The sequence below is a fragment of the Typopeltis vanoorti genome, chromosome 14 (genome assembly GCF_054136105.1).
Source record: "Typopeltis vanoorti isolate ZY-2024b chromosome 14, IOZ_Tvanoo_1.0, whole genome shotgun sequence".
Taxonomy (NCBI): domain Eukaryota; kingdom Metazoa; phylum Arthropoda; class Arachnida; order Uropygi; family Thelyphonidae; genus Typopeltis; species Typopeltis vanoorti.
In genome coordinates, this window is record NC_143562.1 from 123,576,767 (window position 1) to 123,595,260 (window position 18,494).

The 18,494-nt window shown below is 37.6% G+C and overlaps 1 protein-coding gene across 1 annotated transcript in view; it reads left to right on the forward strand.

Moving 5' to 3' along the window:
• Positions 1-18,494, forward strand: part of LOC150099879 (uncharacterized) — a 434,429-nt gene that overhangs the window by 14,100 nt on the left and 401,835 nt on the right. The window contains exon 3 of the mRNA XM_090403509.1: positions 17,176-17,289. Within this exon, the coding sequence (XP_090259635.1) occupies positions 17,176-17,289 (114 nt within the window). The remainder of the gene's footprint in view (positions 1-17,175; positions 17,290-18,494) is intronic.

The window sequence follows — 18,494 nt, forward strand, 5'->3', positions numbered from 1 at the left end:
TCATTGTCCAGTTCCCCATTCTCATATTTGCCCACATTACTCTACTTGAGACTGACTGCCATTCAAGAAGATTAGCCTCGTATTTTGTGTTGAATACTATGGCTACTCCTTCTTTTCCTTGATTGTTATTGCCTGAATATAACATTTTGTATTTATTGCTCAGAAAGATCTCACCAGTTTTGGTCTTTTTTGTTTCAGTCACCCCTATTATGTCGATCTGGTACTTATCTAATTCCTCAGCTAGCTCCATTTCTTTGCCATTCAGGCTTCTTACGTTGATAGTACCGATCTTTAACTCTGGTGATGTTGAGTTGGGGTTTGTTTTCAGATTTGTTCCAGTAGCTGACTTTTCGCTGTTCGCCCTGGTTCCCTGGCGAAAACAACGGGGGCCTTGTTTAACCGGGCGTCGCCCCAGCCGGCATGAAATTTTATCATGTTGTACCATCATTTTTTATTTTGGTTTAACCAATAAGAATACAATTTGGTCGGCTAAATCCCATATTGCCAGCCCATCCTCGTTCGTTCAGTATCAAAGTAGATACCCAACAGGGTGCACCAAGAGAAGGTGAGGATTGGACATTAGGTCAGAAGCCCTGGTCGGTTCTCCGCATTCCTTTAAAGGCTATGTGGAGGTCTCCTCTCAGTTATACAGCTTTGACCCTTAAGCACCCCTGAAAACATTCTTAGCACATTTAAATAGCCAACACCCAAAAATCCACTTTACTATGGAACCGGAAGCCAACAACTGTCTGCCCTTCCTGGATACACTCATCACACGTCTCCCAGATGGTTCCTTATCATTTTCAGTTTTCAGAAAACCCACACATACAGGCAGATACTTACACAAACAATCACACCATCATCCTTCTCAACAATATGGCATATTAAAAACACTAACCCATAGAGCGAGAGCAATCTGTTCAAATGACAAGGCTCTTACTGCTGAACTGACTCACTTACGCCACACCTTCTTGGCCAACGGCTACAATCCACAAAAAAATAAACAAAATACTAAACACTCCTAAGAAACCCCTCCCACCATCCACCACAGAGAACTACAACAAAACAGTCACCATCCCTTACATTAAAGGCACATCCGAAAAGATCTCAAGAATTCTCATTAAACATAAACTACGCACTACATTCAGACCATGTAGCAAATTAGCCACCCTCATCCGCTCACCCAAGGACAGCATTCCTCCTTTATCACATCCAGGAGTCTACCAAGTACCCTGCTCATGCAATCAAGCCTACTACGGTCAAACAGGAAGAACTGTGAATATCCGCATCAGCGAACATAAACGATACGTCCGGAAATATCATTATGGGAAGTCGGGCCTAGTAGACCATGCTCTGGATACCCCTGCACACAGGATCAACTGGAAAAACACAAAAAGTACTACACAGAAACCCATATAAATCAGAGAGATTGTTTTTAGAGGCGACAGAAGCCCTAAAACACACTCCAAATCTCAACAAATATGGCTGTATTAACTTGCCGAAGATCTGGGAGACAGTCATATTAAGGAAAAACTAGCACTTTTCTAGGACTCTAGCAATATGTGATAGCTTTTTTTTTTTTTTCTCCAGATAGAGGGCGCCAAAATCAGGACTCTAGTCTTTGTGTTGCTGCTACAATTTTGTTAATGTACACCATGTTGTTTTAGTCTCGCGTATTGTGACAAACAGTGTTTTTGTGCTCTGAAGATGCTGGTTATAATACCAGCGAAATATCAGCATCAAGTTAATAAATCAATTATTTACTTAGTTTCTGTGTTCTATTATACCGTTAAAATAATAAACAACATGTTCGACGAACACATAAGTCTGTCCACACATAATTATAATTATTAATAGTATTATTGAGTAATAAAAAATGTAAGTTAAGTGTAATATACATTTTATTTGGTTAAATAATATGTTAAAAGAAATAAAGGAAATTACTGTAGATGGGACTTCTCTTATTATTGTTTATGACACAATATTGAATAGTAATTCCATTGCATTTAAGTTTATAATAGCCATGTGGTCTTCCCCCCACCCCCTCCCACAGTTATAGTCCTTGTTTGTGAATTTTTTAAATTTACTGCCCTATTTACACTTTTATTGTGCAGTCAAAATATTATGGCATCTGTTAATAGTTCATACTCCTCTGCTGTCAGACCTGCTGCTACATTACTTGGCATGGTATGGCACAGACTATGAATCCTTTGAATGGTGCAAGAGGCATGCTGTACCACATTTTCAAAATATCTTCCTTCAGACAGGAAGGATAAACTCAAATGCTGGATTGCTCAGTCCACATAATCGCTAAGTTGTTTTATTGCTAACACCTCAAAATCCCTATTATACTTGCTAAACAGTACTGCAACGTGGCTGGAGACATTATTCTGCTGGAACACACCTTTGCCATCTGGGAGCCATTATGAATGAAAGTTCGTGTGTAGAGGCTTAAGTGCTGTGAGGACATCATGTTCGAGGCTTAATGGATTTTTTACAACACTCAAAAAGAATTAAAATAGAATTTAATACTTCCTGTATTTCGTCCTAGTCACTAGGACATCTATGGGGATTACAAAAACAATTAATGTAACATACACACACAAATCTTACAATATTAAGCCCAACCACGTGGGTGACACTAAAGTCCTATCTAGGTGGAGCGCCCTCTAAGGGCGGTAGTAGGTGGCCTGGAATGTTAGGTGGGACCTCTGGTGATGAGTGTTTCCCAAATCTTCAGAAGCTTAATGCAACTGTATTTATTTGGTTGGTTTCTGAGAGCTGCTGCTGCCTCTAAGAAAAGGCTCTCTTTCTTGAATTTGCTGTGGTGGAGCATGGTGATTTTCTTCCATGATACTCTGTGGGTGGTGTCCACAACATGGTCAGCCAAGCCTGAATGGCCATAGTTGTGTTTACAGATGTAAGACTTGTGTTCTTCCAGGCGGATGGATGCTGATCTGCCTGTTTGTCCAAAGTACGCCAGCTTACAGGAACAGGGTACTTTGTAAACTCCAGGCAGAGAGAGAGGAGGGAGCTGATCTTTCATAGAACGGATAAGGGTAGCAAGTTTGCGGTAGGGCTTATATGCTGTGTGTAGGTTGTACTTTTTTAGTATCTTGGCTATTTTTTCAGATGTGCCACGGATGTAGGGTATGGTGATGGCATTTTTAAAATCTTGTTGACAAGGACAGGGAATGGGGGAGGAACTGATTATTTTTTTGATGCTGTGTTCACTGTAGCCATTGGAGAGGAAAGGCTTTGTATGTGGTTCAACTCAGTAGTAAGGGCGGTTCCACTGGAACAAAGATTGTGGGCTCTCTTGGTAAGAGTTTTAATGATGCCATATTGTTGCGAGGGGTGGTGGTGGGAGAGTTTGTGAATGTATCTGCCTGTGTGTGTGGGTTTTCTGTATACAGTAAAGGCAAGTGTATCATATGCGTGTGACTAAGGTGTCTAGGAAGGGTAAACAATTGTTCTTTTCCTTTTCCATAGTAAACTGGATTCTTGGATGTAGGCTATTGAGATGACTGAGGAAGGAGTCTAATGTGTCTGGGCCATGAGGCCAAATAGAGAACACATCATCTACATATCTTAGCCAGATAGAAGGTTTGAGTGGGGATGAGTCTGTGGCTCGTTTTTCAAAATCTTCCATATAGAAATTGGCATGGGGGAGTGAGAGGGGGGGAACCCATGGCGGTTCCTTCTATCTGCTTGTAGATTTTTTCTTCCAAGTGAAATACCCAGAGTCAATGGCAAAGGAAAAGAGATCTAAGATGTCAGAGGGAAAAACGTTTTCTAAGAGAGATAAGGTGTCAGTTAAGGGAATATTGGTAAACAAAGAGGAGATATCAAAGCTTACCAATATGTCTGTATTATTCAAGGTTAAATTTTCTGTGAGGGCTTTAAAGTGGGTAGAGTTAAACCCTGGCACCAGAGTTAAAGATCGGTACTATCAACGTAAGAAGCCTGAATGGCAAAGAAATGGAGCTAGCTGAGGAATCAGATAAGTACCAGATCGACATAATAGGGGTGACTGAAACAAAAAAGACCAAAACTGGTGAGATCTTTCTGAGCAATAAATACAAAATGTTATATTCAGGCAATGACAATCAAGGAAAAGAAGGAGTAGCCATAGTATTCAACACAAAATACGAGGCTAATCTTCTTGAATGGCAATCAGTCTCAAGTAGAGTAATGTGGGCAAATATGAGAATGGGGAACTGGACAATGAGACTTATTTGTGCGTATGGTCCCACAGAAGGTTCTACTAAGGTAGAAGTGGAGGAATTTTTTGAGGCTTTAGAAAAAGCAACTGACACAATGAAAAAGGAAAAGTTGGTCCTTGTTGGGGATCTAAATAGTAGAGTAGGAAATGATTGTGAGACATACAAAAATATTTTGGGAAAATTTGGAGAAAAGAGCAAAGCTAATAATAATGGCAAATATCTGTTGGATTTCTGCTCAGGACATGGACTGGTTATTACTAACACCATGTTCCAACATAAAAATGTGCACAAATTCACATGGAGAGAAGAGACTAGGAATAAGAAAAGTCTCATTGACTATGTTATTGTTGATAGTGATGTTTTCTCCCTGGTGCAGGACACCAGAGTGTACAGAGGATTTGAAATTGGAAGTGATCACTATTTAGTCTTGAGCAGGATAAAATTGAATTTCATATTGAAAATAATAAAATGTAAGAAAGTTTTAAAGCGAATAAAAGTTGAGCAGCTCTCAGATGTGAACTGAGGACTAAAATACAGAAATATTATTGAAAAGAAAATGAAAGAGTTTGAGAACAGGAATCAAACCTTGGAGATTCAGTGGCAAACTCTGAAGGAAACGTTGATTGATTCTGCCAGAGAGGCATGTGGTGAGGTTGTGTGCAAGGATAAAAAAAATCGGAACTCCCTGGTGGACACAGGAAGTTAAAGAGGCAGTGAAGGAAAAGAAGAAAGCATATCAAAAGTTCCTGGCAAATAAGTCAGCTTTTACTCTTACAGAATACAGAGACAAATGTAAGAAAGCTAAACAGTGTGTAAAACTAGCTAAACAAAAGTCATGGGAGGACTTTGGCAAGAATATAGAAAATAAATATCAAGAAGGTGGCAAAATATTCTGGAGGTTGTTGAAGAAGCTTAGGAATGGAGGAAAGAGTGCTGTAAAAGGAATTAGAGATGATAAAGGTGAAATGAAAACAGGAGAAAAAATTATCCTTGAAGTATGGAGTAATTACTTTGAAAAACTGCTAAATGAAACAAGCAGTGATGACAGCACAGTGATAAAAAACACTGACCAGGCATGTAGTTAGGAATACATATCCATACTTGAAGTAGAAAAAGCCATCAAAGGCTTGAAATGTGGAAAGGCAGCAGGAGTAGATGATGTTCGACCAGAAATGCTGAATTATGGTGGTATAAGAGTCTTACAGTGGCTGCACTGCATAGTTCAGAAAGCCTGGACAGAGGGACGAATTCCTGATGATTGGAGTAGAGCTCTCATAGTACCCATATATAAAAAGGGAAATAAAACTGAATGTGAGAATTACAGAGGTATTTCCCTACTGAGTGTTCCTGGCAAGATCTATGCAAGTATACTTGAGAAACGGTTGAGAAGAATTGTGGAAGAAAAGCTTGGTGAAGAACAAGCTGGATTCAGGTCAAATAGAGGCTGTCAGGATCAGATCTTCACTTTACGACAAATAGTCGAGAAAGCATGGGAATATAACAAAGATCTGTATTTAAGTTTTGTCGATTTGGAAAAGGCATATGACAAGGTGCCAAGAGAGAAGCTATTCAATACGCTGCAGTTATATGGTGTCAATGGGGCATTATATCAAGCAATACTTAGTCTTTATTTGAGTTGTGAGTCAGCAGTTAGAATTGAAGGAAGTACAGGTAGATGGTTTAATGTTAAATCTGGTGTCATACAAGGATGTACATTATCCGCTCTGTTATTCATTATCTATATGGATCACATTATGAAGGAAAGTGGTATTAAACATGATATCAGAATTGGAGATGTTAATGTCAGCTCTTTTGCTTTATGTGGACGATGTTATATTTCTGAATAAAACCGCTACAAGTTACAAGATTCTCTGACTAAATTGATTAACTGTTGTAATAGAGATATGGGAGAATTTTTGGTGAGGCAAGAAGTGTGTAAATTTTAAACCCAGTTTTTTAAGGGTGGAAAGAGAATTCTTTGGGAGGGAAGTGAAAGATAGAAATTTTTTTGGGGAAGGAGAAGGATATGATGGGATAAGATCAGGGGTTGGAATAATGAAGTGTGAGCCATTTTGACAATGCGTCGTCTTCAGAGCTTGTGGTTGAAGTGAAGTGGAGGCTATGTCATGCCGGCTTGGGTTTTTGTCTTTGGTGTATCTGTGTTGTATTCTATTTGTTATAGTAGTGACATAATTTTTATGTTTTGGAGCTTCCAACCCTCAGAGATTATGTAGGGGTGATGTTTATTGAGTTTTTGTCACATTTTGTGGCTGTCGTTTCCAATATTCTAAGCATTGTTTCGTTTTCCTGTATGTCTGTTATTGTTAAAAAAAAACAACTTTTTTTAACAATAATAGACATACATGTTCTCTGCCCAACCTTAAAAAACCCAGGTTTAAAATTCACACACCTCCTGCCTCACCAAAAATTCTCCCACATCTCTTTCTACCCTACTTTTTCATCCCTCATTGCTTTCAGTCATACTTTAACAGCAGATAAATGTATATCACCATATGCCAGATGCTGCTGAATAAGAAAACTAGCAACATCCTACAAAGGTATGTCTGGATTATTCTTCCTATATATTCTTCCTATTTCTTTCTTTAAAACATCAGTAATGCTGTAAAATTGAGTAAAAAGCCAATGACATTATAAAAAAATGTAAAATTGAGTAAAAAGCCAATGACATTATAAAAAAAAATGGGGTGCTCCTAAACAAAAACAGGCTAAATAGCCATATAAATAATATTTACTTAGAGGAGTAACATGGAATTTGTCCAGAAATAATATCGAAAATAAGTAATATATTGAACTTCCTAATATTTTACTGGGTTTCTTATTCATCATCATCTGCATAGCGATGTATTTGCTAAACGTCTGGGGGAAAGTCATTCTAAGACATTTACCCTGACTTCTCTGAATTTGTTTTTATCCAACCCATAGAGGACACATTGGTGGGACATCACACCCTTTTCATTACAATTTATATTGTTTTTATACAGTTTGAGTACTGTATACCTTACCACAGTTGCAATTTGTACTCTGAAAATGGTTGTTAGAAATCCAGCATTTCCATAACGTAAAATGAAGTTAAATAAATTATTTATTTTCTTTTAGTGTTAGTTGTTCATATTGTGAAGTCATCATCATCATCATCATCAAATTCCTGCCATGTACCCTCAAGGGGTGTACAGGATATGACAGTACTACATGAAAAAATTACATCATTACTAACTTCCTATCTACAATTTTCTTCCAAATCAGTCTGTTACTTGTCAAGACTCCAACATTAAAAATAACAACTCCAAAATAAAAAATGATGGTACAACATGACAAATATTGTGAAGTAGCCTGTGAATAACCACTAACACCAGCGCTTGTCTATATGCATAGATTTGTTCCATATGGAGAAGCAGTTGCATGTAAAGTATTTCGAGCTACATAAGCTTGTCTTCCTTACAATATGCTGAAATATTAATGCTATCTCCAGTTTATTCTCTGAAATTAAAATTAAAATTTCAGAGAATAACAATACGTGACAGAGCAGTAACATTGTTGCTGCTCTGTCACTTCATGAAATAATACATTAAAAACTGTGGTCAGTCATTTTACTCCATCTTTGAAACTGCAATACCTGAAGAATTTACTCAAAATTTTTCATGTGAGAGGAGGAGGAAAAAAAATAAACTAACAGCAAAACATATCATCTCTACAACAAAATTGCATGGCAGTGAATTTATTGTTGCTTCCACTTATAGATGATGCCATCTTCATCACCCTCATTAAACATATAGTATCTACAGTGTATTTCCCATGGTGACTAACAGTATCTGGACTTTTAAAAGTAGATACCGTTAGTCTTTTTACTGGACTTTAAAAGTCCAGTAGAAAGAGCAACACTCCACCTTAAGAATTAACCTTAAAAAATAAAAACTTATACAACAACAACAAAGATAAAAATGAATCAAATGGAGTATAACAGGAAAATGCACAATCTTCTAAGACAGGATCCTATGAAGTCTCAAAAGGGGAAAAAAAAGTGTACAAATTATTAAAAAAAGTTAGATCTTGGTTTAAAGAAGTAACCAAAAAAAAAAAAAGAAGTTTGATTACCTTTGGATATATATGGTTCCATAAATTCACAAACGCAGTACCCCCTCCCTTCCCTTCATCCAGCTGTTGATATCATATAGCTTTGCCTACAGACTTGCCAAACAATTAGCAAAATCACTTCTTCCTTCATAAGGCAATGCTTCCTTCTTTATTAAAAATTCTATTCACTTTTAAAGCCATGATATAAAAATCTTAACTTAAAAGTTTCAGAGATGATCATTGTTTACTTGTGCATCACTGGCAGAAACCCTTAGCCTGTCAAAGCCATGCTTCCTCTTACATATTTGAATTATTCCGATTTATCTTATAATCAGGTAAATTTTTCATGGAAAGGCAAAATATGCAAACAGCTAGGTCAGAATTCAGTGGATTTCCCATTTTCTATTCCCCCCCCCCCCCCCCCAAGCAAATTTTTTCATGGAATCTGTAGAAAACAAGCATGCTGTTTAGATGTGTTTGCTAAGTCCTTATGGTCTAGACACATTAAATACAATTTTCATGCAATTAAGCTGCCAATCCCAACATCTAAAAATACACTTCACTATAAAAAAAGGGAACCGTTTTTCTTTCATAGCACACTAGTCACATGACTACGAAATAGTAAATTATTCCTTTTCTGTTCATAACCTCCTCCCAAACATTCGAAGGTGCTTGCACAAAAAAGTCACACTATCACCCATCCCATTAGTGTAGAATCCTCAAAGTACACAGAGTCAGGGTTAATTGTTTGAACGACAGCCCTTCCTACTGAACTTTGGCATCTTTTCAATGCTTGTTTAGCTACTGACTACAGCCACTGTAGAATAGCACTCCATGCTGCTTTCAAACCACACATATATCTAAATATTTTCAAACCACACATATAATTTTATCCATTCTCCTACAGGTGTGAGAAAGAATGCATGAACTTTATCCTTTAACACAGTGTTTCCCAAACTATGTTCTGTGGAACACCAATGTTCTGCAGAAAGTGAATAAGTGTTCCATGAAAAATTATCAAAATTGATATGAGTCTGGAATGGTTTGAAATGCTGCGACAAGTTCAAACATGTTTGAAAATCAGGCATTCCTCACTTTGCATGTGGATTGTACTATTAAGGCCAGTGTGCACTGGCCTTGACTCAGCCGCCCACCGTTGACACCTCCGAGTACGAGTGAAGTATGGAGGTATCTATTCTAGGAAACGTGTGGTCATAAGCAAAATCAATGCGATGCGCTGCAGCCCGGCACACCTGTAGTGTGCGCTGTCGCATGTTTGCGATGCAATACAGCCTACTGCAGTGAGAGTGAGCACCTAGCTTTACATTGAATACGAGGCTGATGATACTCGACTCTGACAGTGTGTTCTGTTAAAATTTCTGTTAAAATTTCAGGATTTGTGAAGTGTTCTGTCATAGGAAAAGTTTGAGAACTCCTGCTGTAACACATCATGGGGCATATAAAGTTCCTTGTGCATACAACTTCTATTTTGGATAGACTGAGATCTGTTGACATCTGCTTTGAAGAACATTAAAACTACATCTGTGATCATGTACATGGAAAGCCTGGACTACTAGCCAGCCATGCTCTGGATATTCTTACACACAGGGCTAAATGGAAGAAGATAGTTGCACATAGAAGTTGCTAAAGATTTGAGAGACTATTTTTGGAATCAGCATCAGGCTGTCCAACACTGCTAACTTCAATGAGTATGATTGTACTTATTTGCCAAACATCTGGAAGACAGTCATTCTAAGATCACATTCAGTCTGACCTCTCTGAATTAACTTAATTGTTATTTGGTTTCCTATAACAAACTTTGAGACATTAGTTCCTTTTCATTTAAAATTCATTATCTGAGCTGTGGATTGGATTAGTAGTACTTTAGAGTTGATTGTTTATGTACATGAGAAAGTGAGTAGTGACAGAAGAACAGAGCTCTGAGGCACTCCTTCATTGGTGGCAAAAACCTTTAAGAGAGGATGCTGCCTGCTATAACATGCATGCAGTGAACAACCAGAGAAAAAGCTGGCTATCCAATTACATAATAAATAGCAAGTAGATAAAGGAAGGCAGTTTTTTTAGTTGACCTTGATGCCAAACATGATCATAAACCACAGAAATGACAAGAGTGACAGTGCATGTTTCTCTGTATCTTTTCATGGTGGGTGATGTAGGTTAAGAGGTCAGCTGTGGATCTAGATTTGCTGATTCTATACTTCTGGTCACTGATTAAGTGACCCATGGAGAAGGAATTGAGTGTTGATGACCTTCTCCATTATTTTGAAGAGGAGTGAGGATTGGCAATTGGCCAGTAGTTGAGTGCATAACATGAAAAGAGAAAATACAAAATATACACCACAAGAGAATAATAGGTATAAATTAAGTTACAAATGGATTGCTGATATTTGATAGTATTCATGTGGGTTTATCTCGTGTTTCCCAAAGTTGGATAGCTGAGGAGTAACAATCAGAAAGGTGTTATAGCTTAGGTAAGGTGGACTGGATTGAGTATAATTTTTGTCAATTCACTAATTCTTCTCAAACTCACCATAGCATCTGAAATGTTTTCTGCTTTATTCCAGATCACTATGAATGATAGTCTTTGTCATCAGTGTTAGCAGGATTAAGAACATGATCAAACAGAGCAGCGGCTGTAGTTCTGATATACATGTCTCTTGCATGCTCCTCTATACATAGAACAATTTTTTTTTTCAGTCTAACCAAAATATCGCACACCTTAGTTATACTGTTAGGTCGGCTGCACCATTGTCATGTTTTCCTTCTTTGTCTTTGTGTGGCGTCACTTTCTTGTTAATTTTCTATCTTAAATCCTTGTCGTACCAGCTAAGCCTGAAATCTCTAACATATCTCTCTGGGGCCGCTTCTCCATTCGGAACTCTGACAAAATTTATTTATTTTAGCTGTGCCAGCCAGAGTTCTAGTACAGAAGAGTTCTTGTACGAAGAAACCTTCCCAGAGTTTAAGTATTACTTAATCTTATTAAAGTATTAAGTGCCTATAGAAACTTCAACATTGCAGTCATGGCCTAAACTTTCTTTAATTTCCCCTTATTCACAGGTTCGAACTTTAGCGAGTGGTAATTTCAATCTCATGCTCAGACTTACATAGAAAAACATGTTTATTAATTATCAAAATTTCATACAATAAACTTTTACATATCAAGGTATGTCATATCAGAATTCTAATTCATTAGCTGAGTATAAGGAACATTCTAATTATCAAAATACTCTAATTTTATATCTCTAGATTAAATAGGCACATATTCATCATAAAACAGTAATTCAAAATTCTAAGTAAAACTTGCTAACAAAGGTCAATTCACATTCAACTAAGTGTTGCATACTCTCAGGCTTTCAGACTACTAGTCCAATATGATTATCAAAAGTTCTCTTTCTGAATCAGAAACAGATTTCTGATTCAGACTTCTGAATCAGAAATCTGTTCTTCTCTCTTAGCCCCAATACTAATCGTTACAAGAATAAGGAATTTACTGTACTTTACCAGTGTCCTGAGAGGATATCGTGCTTCTTTTCGTCCGTCCTTTGTAGTCAGATGTCTTTCTGCTTTATCAAGTCGAGTCCACATGGAGGTTACGCTGATCGATGCAAATCGCCATTTCTTGCACTTTGCGTATAAATGCTTGTCTACTGGATCGATATCGTCATCTCGGCCGTCCTTCTTGGGGAACTTTTTCTGCAATTTCACATTGGTAAACCTTTACCGATGACCCTAGTCTGCCGTCAGCTCACGTATAGCATGCCCTACTCCACTCCTAGCAGCCGAGAAGGAGATTACTTCCGGTGGCGTCGATCGGTCAGCACTCTGCTTATCCACACGAGGAAACAGGAACAGAAAAATGGGGGGGGGGGGGGTTCAAACCCAAGTGAACTTGCTTTTTATTTTTCTTTTTAGCGCCCTCTTTTCGTAATGGAGGATGTCTCACTGTGCTCTCCTATTCGCCCCTACGTGATTGCATCACACTTCTGCTCCTTGAAGAGCGCTCATTTTGCCGAACGTGAGTTCAGCTCGTCTTCCACGAACGCTTCCGTTGCGTCATTACGTCATCGTAGGCAGCTAGCTAGTAACCTTTGAACCTTTGTTTGCACTTAGATTTACATTCTTACACAGTATAATTTAGACATCAATAATGTTAACAATATAATTCTATTTAGACGTACAATTTTCTCGTCAACTTTACTTCTTTCTAAGGTAATTGTAACAGGTTTTCTTTTTTATTTTTTTTACTTAACTAATAGTGCAAGCATTTCTAGCTCAGAATTGTGTTTCTTGTTAAATCTTGAATGAATGACTTTTTGTTGAAAGAGTCCCCATTCAAGATCTAACAATACCAAAGATGGTAATGCCTCTTATGTAGGCTAATATGCACTATCTACTGATAATTGTCCAGATACTTGTGTTTTGGAAGGGACCCCCTCCCTTCAAAAAATAGATTACATCAAATACATCACCATCCCCTATATTTGTGGTGTATCAGGAAAGGTTGTCAGATAATAAGTGGTCTTGTGACCACTTATAAACCACACAGAAAGCTAGCAACCCTTATCCACTCCTCCAAAGACCAGCTACAACTTCTGGATTTACCTGGAATGTACCAGATACCCTGCGGCTGCACCCATTCATACTATGGACTAACAGTTAGGACAACCAACATCAGTATATCAGACTACCAGAATTGCATCTGTTTCCATCACTACAGCTGCTTAGTATTAGCAGACCAATGCTCTGGATACCTGACACAGGATCCGTTAGAAAAAAGCCACCTTACTCAACCAAAGCAAATTTAAATTCAAGAGGCTTTTCCTCGAAACTAAAATGAACTGAATACACAGCGTATTCATTAAGTAATGAGACAACAGTTATTATATATATTTGGAATTAATATATATATTTGGAATTGTCAAATCAAAATAATCGACTTCCAACTCCACACAACATTTACATCTGTCATACAGGTGTTCGAACACATGGTGGAAGTCCTGTATGGGAACCTCCTTCAGTCTCTGAGTGACTCCGTGTTGGATGTCTTCAGTGTCGTTGAAGCACTCCCCTTTCAAGCACACTTCATCTTTGCAAATAGGAAAAAGCCTGCAGGAGCCAAATCTGGTGAATGGGAGAGGGGGTGGGGTGTTCAATCACACAGATCGACTTTGAAGCCATAAACTGCTTCACAGGCAGTGCCCAGGCATGTTGTCGTGCAACTGAAATCAATTGTTGTGCAAATCTCTTTTTAAGATTAATCTGGCTGTTTCCTTATCGGCACCAAGCTGTACAGCAAGTAGCGTAGTGGTTATTCACCTGTCATGGACAACAATTTCCCTAGCTTTCACCACATTTTCATTTGTCCGTGTAGAAACTGGCTGTCCACAGCTTGGTTCATCCTCCAGGGACTCCCTCTCCTCTTGTGGGGAAATCCAGCAGAACACCTATGCACAGCTCATACAGTCATCAGCGTAAACTTTTTTAGGTTTTCGTACACATCTGTATCAGTTTTTCTTAATTTACAGTACATTATCACAGCTCTTTGCTCCATGATGCAACTTCTGACACGTTCCACTCACACTCTTACTTAAAAGGTTGCCACATGAAAACTGCTGCATCACCCGACTTAAAAGTTGCACCTGCAATTATATCACACTAGTGGTCAAAACTATAAACATGTTTGTTACTTTTATTCAAAGGGCTGTTCTGTAAAAAATCAATCTCATACTTAACGGGCACACTGTGTAAGTAAATATGATTGTATCAAACTGTCCTCATATGGAAAACTGGCTTACAGTCAGTCCAACAGCCAAGAACACCCAACCCAAGCTAATAGGTGGCATAATTATAGAACTTTAGGTCGTCATGTACCGTATTTTCAGGTGTATGAGATGCACTTTTTTACCTTAAAAATCATCTTAAAATTGGGGGTGCATCTTATATAATGAAGGTAAAGATTGTTTCCTCTTTTCAAAGTCATACACACTCCCTTTTATGTTCCAAGAACTTTGTAGGTGGTTAATGGTGTAATCAATTTGATTTTTGACCTCACTTGACTTCTAGCGCGTCATTGGCTAAGAACTGGGAGTCCCTATTCAAGTTTCATAATATCTTATCCAAGTAATCTTAACCGAGTAATTACCGATGTTTATCAGTATTGAGTCGACGTGTTGAGATATTTTGTGTTCAGTTTGATATTTCCCCGTAGATTTTAGTGATGGAAAAAAACAGGCAACATTCATCAAGTTACAAATTGCAGGTTGTAAAATATGCAGAGTTGACGTGCTTAGATATTTTGTGTTCAGTTTGATATTTCCCTGTAGATTTTAGTGATGGGGAAAAAACAGGCGACATTCATATACTTCAAGTTACAAATTGCATTTTGTAAAATATGCAGAAGAACACGGGACTAGGGAAGCTGAAAGACATTTTGGACCTCCACCTACAGAAAAAATACCAACAGGACTGATTGTACATGTGCATGAGTTGGATGGATGAAAGTGTGGATAGATAAAGTATGGAAAAGAAGGAATGGTGCACTACTAAAGAAGAAAGCTCTTCTTCTATTTGATCAGTTCCGGGCTCATCTGAAGGATTCAATCAAATAAAAATTCCAAGAGTGCAATACTGAATTGGCTATCATACCAGGAGGACTTACATCACAACTGCAGCCACTTGATGTATCTTTAAACAAACCCTTTAAAGTCTTTATGAGGGAAGAGTGGAACAAGTGGATGGTGAATGCCGGTGTACATCAGCTAACACCAAAGGGTGCCCTGAAACGGCCATCAATCTCTCAAGTGTGCGAGTGGGTTAAGACATCTTGGTCAAAAATGAATGAACAAACTATTGTTAAATCTTTCTTGAAATGTGGAATTAGCAACGCCCTTGATGGAAGTGAAGATCATTTCTTATATGAAGATGATGATGATGATGAAGAACAGGAGGAAGAAGAAAGAGAAGAAATTAATGATGATAGAGAAGAGTCAGATGACAGTGACATGGGTTTTGCAGGTTTGTCAGTTTACTATTAAAAATTACCTATTATTTTATCCATTTTTTTTTAAATCATACGTTAAAGTTTAGGTTTTTTCCAGAAAATTGTATTAAATTTCTTGGGTGCGTCTTATGCACCAGAAAATATGGTATCTCTCCTGTTCTATCTTTGTTACTGAATTGTGCCTGCTTGCATGTGTTTAATACTAGTGTATTAATCCCTTAAAGATGCAGATTTAATTTGAGCGAAATATAGAAAGTAATATTAAATATTTTTAGTTATTATCTGGTGTACATTGTTAATTTCCTTAAACAACACAATGCTGATTTAATCACAGTTTTATCAATTTCATCAGTACATCTTATCACTCTGACTTCAATCAAATCACTTCATGTATACAGCTTTTACTGAAGGGTGTGACATCATTATGTCCCTGGCAGTGGGAATGGGCATGCTCAAGTCATGACTCAAGGTGGATTCCTTGAGTGATGTTATTTCTAAGTTTGATTTCTTTTTTTATTTTGCATGTTGTGAACATCTCATCATCATCTGTTCACTGGACATCCACAGATGCTGTGTGGTCACCCAAATCCTTAGTGATGTGCCACACCAGGCCTCAGCATGTAGTCCTGTTGTATGCTTTTTTTTTTTTTTTGGAGGCTTCATTTCTCTGAAGATCAGTCACTCCACATACACTATCCATCCATCTCATTGACAGTATACCCTTTCTTCTTTTTACAGGAAATTTAACTTCTATTACTGTCCTGAGAAGTTCTCCTTCCATCCTTTCAATGTGTCCAAAATATTTTAACCTCTTCTTTCAATATCCTTAAGGAGCCTTAAAGTTCTACTGATCTTTGATAACACTCATTCATTTGTATGCCTTTCAGTGTATAATGTCCTCAGCAGTCTTCTGTAACACCACATCTCAAAAACACCTGCATCCAAAATCCTCAACTTTGTTCCCATGGCAATAGATCCATCCTTCCAGATTTTAGACAAGTCTCTACCTGTTGTTTTAGCCATTCCTAATGTTCTTCTGAGTCTTCTGAACATTTGTATTTCCTTTGAGTACCATAATCTTTGTCTTGCGAGGATTGAGTTGAAATCCTTTGTTATTACTGATCTTGTTAACTTTATCAAGACTTTTTCCTAGTATTTCCTTGTCATTACAGAGAAGTACGGTATCATCTGCATACCTCAGATTACTGATCAATCTACCATCTATCCTAATTCCTTTGTTGAGCTCATCTAATGATTCACACATGATGGCCTCAGCATATATACTAAACAAGTGAGGAGAAAGTAAACATCCTTTCCTGACTCCCTTTCCAACCTGAAACCAATCAGTCAATCCAACACCTGTTCTTACCGTGGCTTCTTGTGCAGGGAGCAAAAGTTGGCAAACGAATCCCCCCCCCCCCCCCCCCCGGCACATTGTGAATTCCATTTGCTTAAAAAAATTTGTACATGGGTTTGCAACCCTTTGGTCTTGACTTTTGGTGCACATGGTCAAAAGTAAAATGAAGTAATAAAAAAAATAAACTGATAGTTTAAGATAATCGTGATTTGAAACACTTTTGTTTCATAGTCTTAAACACCAATCTTAAACTAGCAATGTGTGTGTGTGTGTGTATACTTGGGGGAGAGAGCCTGCAGTCCCCCCCCCCAGTTCCAGGCCGGTAAGCCGGAGACAAAAAATGTGACATAAAACGTTTCGAATTACGGCTTATCTTTTTATATATATAGAGTAGATATAGAGTATATATATATGTATATGTATATATATATATATATAAAATAACAATCTTGACAATTTATTTTTTTTTTTTAAAGGAAAGAATTAGAAGAATGGAATCCAATGGAATCTGACTTTTGCTCTGTAAATTTTAACTCTTATGATAAAGGAATTGGAGCTAGTTTGCCTTTAGATCATTTGCCGCCTTACAGGTAATTTGTATATTTAGACAACTTCAAACCTTTCTAATAATAATTGGCTCTTTGTTATAAAGATCCAAATCGGACCATTGATGTCTGATGTGATTAGTTATATTAATAGTGAAGCATTCAGTATAATTAATCACCTTGGAGTATTAATCCAGTAATTTTTGGGCTGGCAATTTGAGATTTAGCCGACCAAATTGTATTCTTATTGGCTTAAACCAATATAGAAAATGATGGTACAACATGACAAAATTTCATGCCGGCTGGGGAGTCGCCCGGTTAAAGAGTCGCCCCTGTTGTTTTTGCCAGCGAACAGCGAAAAGTCAGCTACTGGAACAAATCTGAAAACAAACCTCAACTCAACATCACCAGAGTAAAAGATTGGTACTATCAACGTAAGAAGCCTGAATGGCAAAGAAATGGAGCTAGCTGAGGAATTAGATAAGTACCAGATCGACATAATATGGGTGACTGAAACAAAAAAGACAAAAACTGGTGAGATCTTTCTGAGCAATAAATACAAAATGTTATATTCAGGCAATGACAATCAAGGAAAAGAAGGAGTAGCCATAGTATTCAACACAAAATACGAGGCTAATCTTCTTGAATGGCAGTCAGTCTCAAGTAGAGTAATGTGGGCAAATATGAGAATGGGGAACTGGACAATGAGACTTATTTGTGCCTATGGTCCCACAGAAGGTTCTACTAAGGTAGAAGTGGAGGAATTTTTTGAGGCTTTAGAAAAAGCAACTGACACAATGAAAAAGGAAAAGTTGGTCCTTGTTGGGGATATAAATAGCAGAGTAGGAAACGATTGTGAGATATACAAAAATATTTTGGGAAAAAATGGAGAAAAGAGCAATGCTAATAATAATGGCAACTATCTGTTGGATTTCTGCTCAGGACATGGACTGGTTATTACTAACACCATGTTCCAACATAAAAATGTGCACAAATTTACATGAAGAGAAGAGGCAAGGAATAAGAAAAGTCTCATTGACTATGTTATTGTTGATAGTGATGTTTTCTCCCTGGTGCAGGACACCAGAGTGTACAGAGGATTTGAAATTGGAAATGATCACTATTTAGTCTTGAGCAGGATAAAATTGAATTTCATATTGAAAAGAATAACATGTAAATATTCTGGAGGTTGTTGAAGAAGCTTAGGAATGGAGGAAAGGGTGCTGTAAAAGGAGTTAGAGATGATAAAG